The sequence below is a fragment of the Sorex araneus genome, chromosome X, assembly GCF_027595985.1.
Source record: "Sorex araneus isolate mSorAra2 chromosome X, mSorAra2.pri, whole genome shotgun sequence".
NCBI classification, from domain to species: Eukaryota; Metazoa; Chordata; class Mammalia; order Eulipotyphla; family Soricidae; genus Sorex; species Sorex araneus.
The window spans coordinates 21,282,202-21,295,932 of NC_073313.1; the positions used below are offsets into that span (position 1 = coordinate 21,282,202).

Below are 13,731 nucleotides of genomic sequence, written 5' to 3' on the forward strand. Positions count from 1 at the left end.
CTATGCACAGGGGTTACTTCTGGCTCATGCACTCAGGAATTAAGTCCTTGGCGGTGCTCAGGGGACCATATGGGATGCTGGGAATTGGACCAGGGTTGGCCGCGTGCAAGGCAAACGCCCTCCCCGCTGTGCTATCGCTCCAGCCCCTCTGCAGTGTTCTTAATAGCTACAATTAACTTTTTAAAAATTCATTTTGATTTTTTTTAAAGAAATATTTTATTGAACCACCGTGAAAACAAGAAAAAAAATACAAAGCTTTCAGGTTTAAGTCACAGTCAAATACTGATTAAACCACCATCCCTTCACCAGTGCACCCGTTCCACCACCAAGAACCCCAATACACCCCCCTCCCACCCCACCCCCCATCTAAGTAGCTGATGATATTCCCATTATTCTCTCTATATATTGAGTACATTTCATATTTCCATACAGAACTCACTATTGTTGATTGGAAATTTTCCCCAACAATCAGGCCTGCTGAATAAGCATCATCTAATAATTTCTCTTCCTTGGTAAAAGTGAAGACTTTGAGTCCGCTATCGCGGCCGCGCGGTTTTGGGTTTCTAATATTTTAGCTCAGTTCACAGTCAAAATGGATGGCTGCAAGAATATGCTCTGGTGCCAAAATGGGTTAGGAGACCTCAGGATCACAGTCAGTAGGCGGGAGGCTCTGCTTCTCGTGCCGCGGCTCTTGGTTCATCTCTGGGCGGAAGGCGCGCCGGGAACACCTCCCCTCCCAGGATCACCTACAGGCTACGTCACTAAAGAGAGTCCTACCTCCTGGTGGAGGGGTCTTAGAGGGTGGCTCTCACCGCGTGGCTGCTGCCGCTGCCGCCATTTTCGCTCAGAAAAATGGGGTGGAGAGGGAAAAAAAATCCCTCCCCGGGCTGCACGAGGTTGTAGTTCAGTTCACAGTCAAAATGCATGGCTGCAAGAATCTGCTCTGGTGCCAAAATGGGTTAGGAGACCTCAGGATCACAGTCAGTAGGCGGGAGGCTCTGCTTCTCGTGCCGCGGCTCTTGGTTCATCCTTCATTTTGATTTTTAACTTCAGTAGTCAAAACCCTGATGTTAATGGCAAGATAGAAATATTAAGATGCCTAACCTTTATTTGTATAGTTACTGGTTCTTGACCCCTCCCCCCCAAAAAATCTGACAGTTGTTTAATGGAAAATGAGTCATTTTAACAAATGGTGCTGTTACTTTGGGGTACACACGGTGCAGGGGGGGTCCAATTTAGTTTAAACCCTCATACTTTATGCCAAACTTTACTCAGAAATGGACCCTTGATCTTCATCTGAAATATGAAACCATAAGCTTTTAGAAAAAGACATGATTTAGGACAATATAAAAGATGCCTTAGTTATAATCCTAAAGGAACATTCTAGAAAATAAATTCTCGACAAATTTACCTTATTAAATTTAAAGCTTTTGATTTACTAAAGATCCTGTTAAGAATGGAAAGGCAAGTCATAGTCTGAAAACTATTATGGGTCAATTGGTCAAAAAGGAGCTTACATACAGAATTCATTGAGAACTCTATAAACTAAATAATAAGAGTTCTAATAATTCAAATAGAAAATGGGCAAAGAAATTGAGCAAACATTTTACTGAAGAGATGAGAATAGCAAATTTGTACAGAAAAATTTAGTATCATTACCAATAATAAATTATAATAAGTTATTAGGGAAATAAAGGTATATTTCAAATATAAGAATATGACAATGAAAAAAATATATTACTGTTATATTAAGTCACATTCGATCTAATTCAAGCCACTATATTCACTGTATTGCTCTCCCAAGGTCCAAACTAAATAATATGAATAAAAATTATTTTAAAAAATATAACCAGTAAATAGGACTCTTTCTATAGACCCCTTTGAGAGTAAAACCTACTTGTGTTTTAGAGTTTTCTAGAAGAGTGACATGTTCATTTTGTAACCAAAATCAGTTCTATATCAGCATTTCTATTAAATTGCCCAGATATAACAATAGAAAGAGATAAAAATCACCATGAATCTAGTATTTGACTATATTTTCACTCCATGCCTTCTTTTCGATTTGTGATTTTGTTTGTCTATCTTAAGCTGGAATTCCAGATCATATAAGCATCGAACTCACAAAAACCTGATCGGCACTCACAGAGGGAAGATAAGGAGTAATGGAAAACTACTGAATTTATTTGATGGCAAAACACTTGCTAAGAAAAATTTCCACTATATAACAGTTTGAAAGATATAGTACTTCTATTGGTTAGTTATTTGTACACCAAGCTGTATGATTAAGGATGCAGAGTAACATAAATCCTATGCTTAGTGTAAGATTAACCCTAGATAAATCCATAAAATCAGTGTAACTCCATTTTGGGAGTTGGGCTCTGAAGTTGCATTTTCAGGATTTGAATACCAGCTCTGTTACTTTTACTTGATATCACTTAACCTTTTTTTCACTTAATGTTTTCATCTATAAATTAGACTAATGATAGTACCCATATCGTTAAAATTTTGAAAGTAATTTAGTTCATGCAAATCATTTAGAATAGTAACTGGTATATAGTAAGTCCCCTAGTCATTAACTGAATATGACAACAAATTACTATCTCCAAATCTTAGTTTTACTTTAAAATGATGAAAAGATTCTCTTTATTTTTATTTTTTAAACTGTTTAATTGAATCACTGTAAGATAGACCCTTACAAAGCTGTTCATGATTGGATGTCAGCCATACAGTATTCCAACATCCATCCCTCCACCAGTGTACATTTGCCAGAACCAGTGTTTCCAGGTTCCCTCCCATCACTCCCTACCCCACAACCTGCCTGCCTGCCTCTATGGCAGGTGCTTATCTTCTCTCTCTCTCTCTCTCTCTCTCTCTCTCTCTCTCTCTCTCTCTCTCTCTCTCTCTCTCTCTCCCTCTCTCTCCCTCCCCCTCTCACTCCTTTTGGACATTGTGGTTTGCAATATTGATAGTGAAAGGTTATCAAGAATATCCCTTTACCTACTTTTAACACGCAGTTCTGTCCAGCATGATCATTCCTAGCTAGTATTCTCATACCAGTCTCTTCTCTATCTTACCTACCCTCAGCCCCAGACATGCTTGTCGCTAGATCCATTGACCAGTCCTCCTAACCTCTTTTCTCCCTGGCCACCACCATGGACATTAGTCTTCTACTACACATATATATGCATATATATATCTATTATACCACAAATGAATGCAGTCATTCTCTATCTGCTCCCTCCTTCTGACTCATTTAACTTAGCATGATACTCTCCATGTCCATCAATTTGTAGGCAAATTTCATGACTTCAATTTTCCTAATGGCTGCATTGTATTCCATTGTGTAGATGTGCCATAGTTTCTTTATCCATTCATCTGTTCTTGGGAACTCAGGTTGTTTCCAGATTCTGGCTATAGTGAACAGTGCTACAATGAACATAGGAGTGCAGATGGTGTTTCTTCTGTGTGTTTTGGGGGCCCTTAGGGTAGATTCCCAGAAGTGGCATTTCTGGGTCAAATGGGAGCTCAATTTCTAGTTTTTGAGAAACGTCCATATTGTTTTCCAAAAAGGCTGGACTAGTCAGCATTCCCACAAACAATGAAGTAGAGTCCTTTTCTCCCCACATCCACGTCAACACTGGTTGCTTTTGATCTTTTGGATGTTTGCCAGTCTCTGTTGCATGAGATGATATCTCATTGTTGTTTTTATCTGATCTGCATCTCCTTGATGATTAGTGATGAAAAGAATTTTTTCATGTGCCTTTTGGTCATTCGAACTTCTTCTTTAAGAAAGTTTCTGTTCATTTCATCGTCCCATTTTCTTATAGGATTGGATGTTTTCTTCTTGTAGAATTCAACCAGTGCCTTGTATATCTTTGTGATTAACCCCTTATCAGAAGGGTATTGGGTGAATATACTTTCCCATTCCAGAGGCTGTCTTTGTATGCTGGTCACTGTTTCTCTTGAGGTGCAGACGCTTCTTAGTTTAAAATAATCCCATTTGTTTACCTTTGCTTCCACTTGCTTGGTCAGTGGCGTTTCATCTTTAAAGATACCTAAAAAGATTTATTGGTCTTGAAGCAGGGAAGAAACCTTGTAAGAAGTACCAAAGAGCTTTTGAATATTAAGAAGTAGAAGAAAGGAATTTGCTGGAAAGCAGACATAGGTTCTTGGATTTAATTATGGTCCAAGCATTTCCCTCAGTTTGCCCCTTAAATTTGTCCTGAGTGTTTTTGTCACTATGTAAACGATATGGCAAGTCATTTCACATGATTTCAAACCTTATTTTAGAATTTTAAGGTGGTTCCTGTTAATAAAAATTTTACTTTTCCCTTCATAGGTCGCCTTTTGCTGCTGTCACAGACTATTCAGTTACTAGGAATAATGTCATACAGCTCTGCTTGGAACTAACTACAATTGTGCAACAGGTAAAAATTAACAAATTTTCGTTCTCTTAATATATCAACTATTTCATGTTCTATGAGAAATGAGTATTCAAGAGTTTATAAGGTACTGGTTTAGGAGTTTTCTCATTTCAAAAGCTTCATTGTAAAGAAATACAATACGTAATTACATATTGAATATCTATTCACACAGGAACCGAGAGATAGTACAGTGTGCACGGCGCTTATCTTGCACACGACAAATTCAGGTTTGATCCCCAAGGGCTCATATGGTCTTATGAGCCCTGCCAAGGGTGATCCCTGAGCTGAGAGTCAGGAGTAAACCCTGAGCACCTCTGGGGTTGGCCCAAGAACAAAAAGAAAACAAGAAGAAATAAAAAAATGAAAACATGTTTATGCGGTCCAGTAAACAAAGACTTTTTTTACCAAAAGGTGTTAAACTCACCTGCACTTCATGGTATCTTTACAACAATAGAACATAATCCATCAGTCTCATACTTTTATGAGAATAACTAAACCATATTGACTTTCTTTTTTGTTGTTTTGTTTTTGTTTTTGCTTTGTTTTTTTTTTGTTTTTGCTTTTTTGGGTCACACCAGCGATGCTCAGGGGTTACTCCTGGCTCTAAACTCAGGAATGACTCTTGGCGGTGCTCAGGGGACCACATGGGATGCCAGGGATCAAACACAGGTTGGCTGCATGCAAGGCAAATGCCTTCTCCACTGTGCTATCGCTCCAGTCCCAAATTGACTTTCAGAAATTTTATTTATCCCACTGAGGAAACAATCTGAGATTTTTTCTCTATGGACTCTTAATTCCATGTGTATAGGTATGCATATAATAGCCCTTACTCCAGATCTATTCATGTCACCTGATTTTTTCACTTTGACTTTAACCAGGGATGCTCAAACCAAATTCTTTTAGTAGTAGGCACTTAAAAATGTCCTAATCAGATCTAAGATAAATATGGGAGAGACGTCAATTAGCAAGAACACGTTCTGCAAAAATTTACTTCCATCTAATAGTAAAGCACATGAGGTAGGTCTGAGGCCTGCAGCCAGCTCTCAGTGGGAGCCTGAGTTCAGCTGGCACTGAGGCTTCTTTCTCAGAGTACCATTATTTGTAAACCCGTGCAACAGTGCAGAAATTTGTAAAAGAAAGAAACAAAATAGAATGATAAGAAGTTTATTGGGGCTGGAGTGATAGCACAGCGGGTAGGGCATTTGCCTTGCATGCAACTGACCCAGGTTCGATTCCCAGCATCCCATATAGTCCCCTGAGCACCGCCAGGGGTAATTTGTGAGTGCAGAGCCAGGAATGACCCCTGTGCATCGCCAGTTGTGACCCAAAAAACAAAACAAAAAAAATAAATAAAATAAAAATAAAAATTTTAAAAATAATAATAAGTATATTTATTGATGAAGCAGATGTAATTGAATTTCTGCTCCCTGTTCTTTTTACCAGAGAAAATAATTGCTTAAAATTTTGATGATGTTTTCTGAAAGAAATAAGGAATTCAGTTAATACACTTAAATGAATCAGTATATTTTCTTTTATACTATGTGTATGTGTGTGTAGTTTTTTGTTTGGTTTGTTGAATCACAGCTAGTGGTTTTCAGACTTACTTTGTGCTTAGGGATCACTCCTGGCAGTGCTTAGAGAACCATATTTAGTATTGAGGACCAAAGATTGACTGCTTCCAACCAAGGCAAGCGTCTTAATATCCCACAGATGAATGCAGTCATTCCATACCTTCTCTCCTTCTGACTCATTTCACTCAATATGATATCCTGCATGTCAAGCAAATTTCACAACTTCATTCTTCAGAACAGCTGCATAGTATTTCATTGTGTAGTTGTACCAGTTTCTTTATCCAGTCATCTGTTCTCAGGCACTCGGGTTGTTTCCAGATTCTGGCTATTGTGAATAGTATTGCAATGAATGTCAAAGTGAAGATGACTTTCTGCTGTGTGGTTTTGGGCCCCCGGGTTATAGTTCCAGAAGTGCTATTCAGCCATTTTTCTTAGTGTAACACCTGAAGGTTGGAGCGCCAGATGTATACTCTGGAACCTGTTTTTATATACTTAGAATTCTATCTACTATGGAATAGATCAGTGTTTCATAACCTTTTTCTGACCGTGTCCTCCTTTTGACCTTGTTTCCTTTCTCTGGACAACCTGTTTTACTGGATGGCACTCTAATCTCATGTGAAGGCCCTGCATATGTGATTTATGTGATATTCACCTATGGCCTCTTGGGATATCTTGGGATAGATAGATACATCCCCTCTTGAGAAATACTAGAATAGATCCCTTTGACAAAAGTTATTCCAGACCATGCTCCAATCTCTTTTTGGCAATTTTCCAATCAATTTTTTTGAAATTCAAAGGGATATAAGTATGATCCTAACATAATTTCAATTTTTTTAGTTTCCTGTTTATCTTAATTATATTCTAGTTTTTGTGAATAACTTATTGTTGGTAAAATAGATCTTGCAGTGTTAGCGTTTTGCATTATGAGCTTTCATAAAGCATACCCCATATTTCTTTTTACCTCTTCCTGGTATATAATAATGTCCCTTTTCTTTTTTTTTGACTCTTTGGGTCACACCTGGCGATGCTCAGGGCTGACTCCTGGCTCTGCACTCAGGAATCACTCCTGGTGGTGCTCAGGGGACCATATGGAATGCTGGGAATCGAACCCAGGTCGGCCGCGTGCAAGGCAAGCGCCCTACCCGCTGTAGTATTGCTCCAGTCCCAATAACGTCCCTTTCTTAATGCCTCTAAAAATGTCATATCATTCATGAAACTTACTTTTCCTCACAATTATACATTCCCCTTAATTTGAACATTTATACTTAAAGTTATTATTAATATGATAGAGATTAAATGTATCACCATCCTCTTTGTCTTCTGTTTCCCATATGGTCTTTTTTCTGTATATCTTTCTATTTTTTATAATTTCATTTTTTCCCTTTTGTTAATTTATTTTAGCTATGATTCATTGTTATTTGTGTGACAGAGACAGAAATCTCAGTAACAGTTATCTGACTTCTGTTAGATTAAGAAGTACTTTAAAACAGGAATGATGTCATGTTAATTTTCATATGTGATGATTAGCATCTTCGTTAGCATTAATTGACCTGAGCTCCTATTTGTCCTCAGTGGCTAGTGTATGTTCCTTTGTACTCTTCCAAGAAACCCTTGCAATTAAATGCTTGAATTGTTATCTAATTTTATTTAAACTCCCTTGTAAACACTGGAGTTCCGACTCTGGTATTTATGTAAAGGACCCCAGAGATCTCTATCACTTTAGGTCTCAGTTTATTCTTTAGTTAAAATAAAATTATGGCTTCTTATAACATTTAGCAACTTTTGGGCAAAGATAAAAGACCTAAAGTACAATTCACATATATTATGACAACAGAACATCTTTTAGTGGAAATTTAATTACAGGCATGACATACTAATGTTTTAAAATATCTTAAAAACTGATTTTTATTGCTATATTGGGTCATTCCTTTTGTTCAAAGTATTTCTGAGCTCTGAAATCTGTTACTGCTATTGTATGAAATGAGTATAACATAAAATAATGAAACAAAATAGTAGTTTTTTCTTTATACTGAAACTATGTGTGATTTGATTTCATTTGGATTTTACTTTTCTGTATTTCAAAAAGTCTCTAAAATGAATTTGAGTCATCAAAAAAACTATTCATGCCATGTACACTGAAGAAATTACACTTCATATTTGATTAAAAAAGCACAGCCTAGATGAATACTTACTGATTTTAAAATAAATTATATAGTTTACAGTGTCCATTTATTTCTTATTTAGCAATTATATACACACTAATTGAGACTTACCCTTGAAATTATATGTATTTTCTAAAAACAAGAGTTAAATTTAAGCTGCCAGTAAAAGAGGTCAATTTGTATAAGCAAAGTGTAGATTAAAAAAACATGTATCTAGGGCATGCATTTATTACCAGGCTTTCAAGAAATCTCATCTGAACAGTTATGATAGTTATACTTTGAAATATGCTGTACTTCAAATTATTTTTCACTCAACTTTAATTATTTTTATTCCCTTTGCAACAAGATGAGATGATCAATAGCTAAAAATAAACTGTCACAAATAGCGTTTTTCCCATTCTAACTGAAAGGGACGGTACCATCAAGTAAGTGGAAAGTGCTTGATGCTGGCTGCTTATTTAAATCCTAATATCAGAGGAGAAAGAGATTATAATGTTCTTTAAACAAGATTTCCTTGGAATATTCTAGCTCCTGTATCTATTTTTCACTTATTTCTAGTTTGGTTAGTGTTGGAATTGTTATATTTGAAGTCTTTAAATAAGCACCTCCCCCCCACACACACTTTCTTCCTCACATAAGACATGTTACAATAAGTCACTTGAGAAAATAACAAAACTGATTTTTAAATCTTCAGCAGAAAGAATTCCCACAAACAATGCTCAAGATTCATTGAAAGTACTGTCAGCAACAGAATATAAACAGGTCCCTCCGCGCGTCGTGAGAGCACTCATGTAACTACCATGCTTCCTGCCGTATTAGGCATCACCTTAACCTGAAATTTCTACAGTACCGTTTTTATATTTCCACTTCAAATGCAGAAATGATAAGGTTGTCACAGGTCTTAAAATGGGCAGAGAAGTACCCATTTGTGAGGTGAGGTTTTGATGCAGCTTAGAATATGTTGCGTAAGAGATGAAGGTTTGAGACAGTGGGTCTTGGAAAACTTGATGCTCAGCCCTATTGCTTCACGTGCAGTTCACCCGGGACAGATCATGTCCTTGCTTATACCATCTGTAAACAGAAGCAGTCATATTGGTTAACATAACAATCCAAGTAGAAGTATCAGAAGCAGTTCACAAATAAGAAGAGCAGAATAAGAGAATAACGTTATTTATAAAAATCAGGTGAAACATAAAGGAGTTAATGAAAGAAATAGAACTTGATTTTAACTCATAAATGTACACAGGTTTTTTTTGTCCTCTGGTAGAAGTTTGCTTCAGTTTCTTGTGTGGCAAAATCTGAATTATTTTCTGAGATAAAAACTACTGTGTTGCAAAACATCTAAATAAAATATTTAAAACTTAAATACAGAGAGAAAGCTTCCTTTTACAAGTTGAGGTCTGGGAATTAACTTTTACCCGCAATGGTCCTCTCTAAATTTTATGTATCAAAATTTCCTTCTGTTTTCGTATGAATCTGAAATTTTTTCAACTCTTTTTTAGATCAATTTTTACTTGTCCTTAAGATATCACTCATTTTCTTAATAGCATTTCAAACATTTTGCTTTTCCATACCATTCCCAGTGAAAGTTTGAGACATTTCCAGTGAAAGTTTGAGAGCACAGAAAACTGTTGTAAAATACCTTTACAAGGGAAAGAAGTACAAGGAAAAATAATTTTAGAAATTTTCCTTTAAAAATAAATTTTTTATGCATGTCATTTTACCTACTCATACTCAACACATTTCTTCCCATTCTCTAAAATCGAAGATAGTACTTTTAACGTCCAAAGTATCTTAAGTAAGAGAATTATGGCCACGAATTGAAAGATCATCTAGGTGTTTAAAGAATCTTCATGGCTTTTGAGTTTGCACTGTTGTTTTCATTCCATTGGTGTTGTATGTCATTTTATAAGTGTTTGCATGTGGTACTCTCAGTAGCCCTCTTCTAATTATTTTATACATTTTTAATGTTTGAAGAAATATATTTTATGGAAAATTTTGGAGCAATTATACAAAAAAAAGGTTCCTTATAAATACTTCACAAAAAACCCCTCCCAATATCTTGTTTATTTTGTTTTCATGCACATGTGCATATTTTGATTATCGCCTTTTTCATTTCCTGTTTGCCTTAAATTTAACTAAGGGGTTCTTCGTTGTTGTTTAGGGGCCACACCCTGCGGCGCTCAGGCCTGACTCCTGGCTCTGTGTTCAGGATTTGCCCTGCATGCTGTACTATCTCCCTGGCTCCAATAATCTTCAGATTTTTTACCACCTGCTTCTAGGCATGTCTTTTTTTTTAATTAAAAAGTTTGTAAAGTAAATACACATTAATTTAAAACATGGGAAACTTTAAAGAAGATTTGAAATTATTTCAGCTTAATTACATAGAAAAACTGGTGCTATTGCTTTGTTCTTCCCTACAATAAATGTCATAAATAGTTACTGTGCCTTTGCCAAAGTTCATTGGTTTGTTTTAGTTCCACATTTATCAGATTAATTTTAGGTTTCTTTTAAAGAAATATTTATTAAAGAAAGCACAGAAATATTCTTCAAAGATCAACATTTATTTTGATGAGTAACTTCCTCTAAATATGTGTGAATGTTTTCTAAGTACTTTGTTACCATTATAATACTTTAAGCACAAATCAAATAAATTAAACAATTTGTAGAGTATTATCTAAACATGCATTTCAAAATGAAAATATGAAGAAGAATATTGAGACTATCTGCCTTTACACATCCCTGCCTGGGGTTAATTTAACCTTTAGCATCTTCATTTGATATTTACTAAAATCCAGCCCTACAGGAAATATAAGCTTATCTATGATGTATTGAATAAGTATTTGTAGTTTAAATTATTTTAATGATTTTTAAAAGTTATAGGGCCCCACCCAGAGGTTCTCAGGGGCCACTTCTGGCTCAGTGCCTCCATGCTTGGGGTTGTTCCTGAAGTTTCTCAGGGGACTACTGGAGATGGGGATTGACACATGTGGTACGCAGACCTCTAGCACACATGTGTATGCTAACTGGGCTCTCCCCAGGCCTTTTGGTCTGTGTTCTTAAAACCCACACTTATAATTAGTGAAAGGCAAAAAATTTAGATTTTTATAAAAATAAATAGGCTAGAACTAATTTTTAAAATTTAATGATTAGAATTGTTTCAGGCATACAGTGTTGCAACATTAGCCCCATCACCAGTGTCCCCAGGGTCCCTGCCATCTATTAGGTTCAATTTGCTTATGAACAACTTCATAAATCACAGTGCCGTAATCTTAAAATATATATATTAGAGTTCAGAGTACTTGGAGAAAATGTAATGATTAATTCAAGGAAATTTTGCCATCAGATATACTGACAATGGCTTTTATATTTTACTTTGCTACTTTATTATCTAGGAATAGTATCACTTTTACTATCTAGTTTACAGTTTGTATCATTCATTCTTTTTTAAAATTGTCTCAAGCATATTTATTTATATTTCATTTTATTTTATATTTTTAATGAATCATCATGAAATAGCGCTGGAGCAATAGCACCGCGGGTAGGGCGTTTGCCTTGCACGTGGCCAACCCAGGTTCGATTCCTTCACCCGCCCCTTGGATTGCCCGGAAAGCTACCGAGAGTATCTCGCCCACACAGCGGAGTCTGGCAAGCTACCCGTGGTGTTTTCAGTATGCCAAAAACAGTAGCAACAAGTCTCACAATGGAGATGTTACTGGTGCCCTCTCGAGCAAATCGTTGAGCAATGAGATGACTGTGACTGTGATACTGTGATCGTGAAATACAGTTACAGACTTACAAACATTCATTCTTATATAGTGTAGATCACTGATTTTAAAAAAAGATTTTGGTTTAGTTTAGGATGTTCTTTAGATTTGAATTCAAATTTATTACTACATATCATATTCAGAAGAGTTCATAAATCTATGTTTAAATAAAATGCAGTAGTTAATTTTGATTACCTGTGAACTTGAACTTCTATTCACACATTCAAATAATCCTCATTAAAAATGCATAAGTCACACACCAGAGCCAGTTTCAATTCCTGGTACCATATGTGGTCCCCAGAGACCCTCCAGGAGTGATCCCTGAGCACAGAGTTTGGAGTAAACCTTGAGCACCACTGGTTATGGCTAATAACCAACAAACAAAAAGTGTAAAGGAGAAAAATTAACAGATACTTTACAATTATATACAGAGTGGGTTATGAAGGATATATTAATATTTAAATAGTGGTTAAGTACATATCAATTTCTAATATGGAGATATAAATTATACTAGGATGAGCAAGACATTCTTCCATGGCTCATGTAGAAAGGAAGTACTAAAATGTTCAAAAGCCTAACCAGAATAGTCTTTCATTCATCTCAACTACTATTTTCACTATATTCCTAGGGCTAGTGTTTAATCTTTCCTGAATCAGACATTCTAGGTGACCTGAAAATTGGACTTGGGGCTCTTGAGAATAAAACTGGGGCATTTCAAATCAAAAACGAGGACAAGCTTGATACATAATTTTTAAATAACATAAGTAGTTTGGCATATGGATTACTTAGCATACCTCTTAAAGGAAATATAAAAGGTGATTCAGTGTTTTATTTTCTATTTAAAAATCAACATATTTAGTTTAGTATCATTATACATAATCCGTTAAATATTTTTAAAAATTTTTTATTAGTGAATCATCGTGAGGTAGTTACAAACTTATGAAATTTCGTGTTTGTAATTCAGTCATACAGTGATCACTTACCCATCCCTCCACCAGTGCCCATTCTCCTCCACCAGTGTTCCCAGTATCCTTCCCACCACTCCCACCCCATCCCCCACCACCCCACCCTGCCTCTGCAGCAGGGCATTCCCTTTTGTTCTCTCTCCTTTTGGGTGTTGTAGTTTGCAATACAGGTATTGAGTGGCCATCATGTTCAGTCTATAGTCTACTTTCAGCATGTATCTTTCAACCCGAATTCGTCCTCCCAACATCCTCTACTTGGTGTTCCCTTCTCTATCTCAGCTGCCTTTTCTACCAGCATGTGAGGCGTTAAATAATTTTTTAATTTAACTGTTAGATTTGAAACTCTCGAAGAAAATTGGAATTATATCGTATATATACACTTATATTTCTTCAACGGTGTAGAATTATAAGACGAATGTGTATAAAGAAATTTTCATTCTTGACATTAAAATATTAGCAGCTAAAATTTTTTCAAAGGCTCAGAAAATGAAATCTGAAGTCAAGTGTTTTTCTAGCTTTATTCTTTTATAAGACTTTAGTAAAGCATATTTAGAGCAATGAGATTAATAATATTATATGTTCCTGACACTATCTGATCTGCGAACAAAATCTTTAAACTTTTTGTATCATATGGAAATAATAGATTTTTCCCATAGATTACTCCTTTATAAACACAGACTCTGTTGCATGTTATCTGAGAATCCTGCCAACTCATATTTGTTTTTCTTTTTGGACCACACCTGGCAGTGCTCAAGTCTTACTCCTGGCTCTGTGCTCAGGGATCATTTCTCGTGGCCTTAGGGGATCATATGGGGTGCTGGGAATCGAATACAGGAATACAG

The 13,731-nt window shown here is 36.1% G+C and overlaps 1 protein-coding gene across 5 annotated transcripts in view; it reads left to right on the forward strand.

The window, feature by feature from the left end:
* CNKSR2 (connector enhancer of kinase suppressor of Ras 2) overlaps positions 1-13,731 on the forward strand; it is a 266,721-nt gene that overhangs the window by 60,727 nt on the left and 192,263 nt on the right. For all 5 annotated transcript variants that reach the window (XM_004612236.2, XM_004612237.2, XM_055120826.1 and 2 more), the window contains exon 4: positions 4,340-4,427. In XM_004612236.2, coding sequence (XP_004612293.1) covers positions 4,340-4,427 — 88 coding nt within the window. The remainder of the gene's footprint in view (positions 1-4,339; positions 4,428-13,731) is intronic.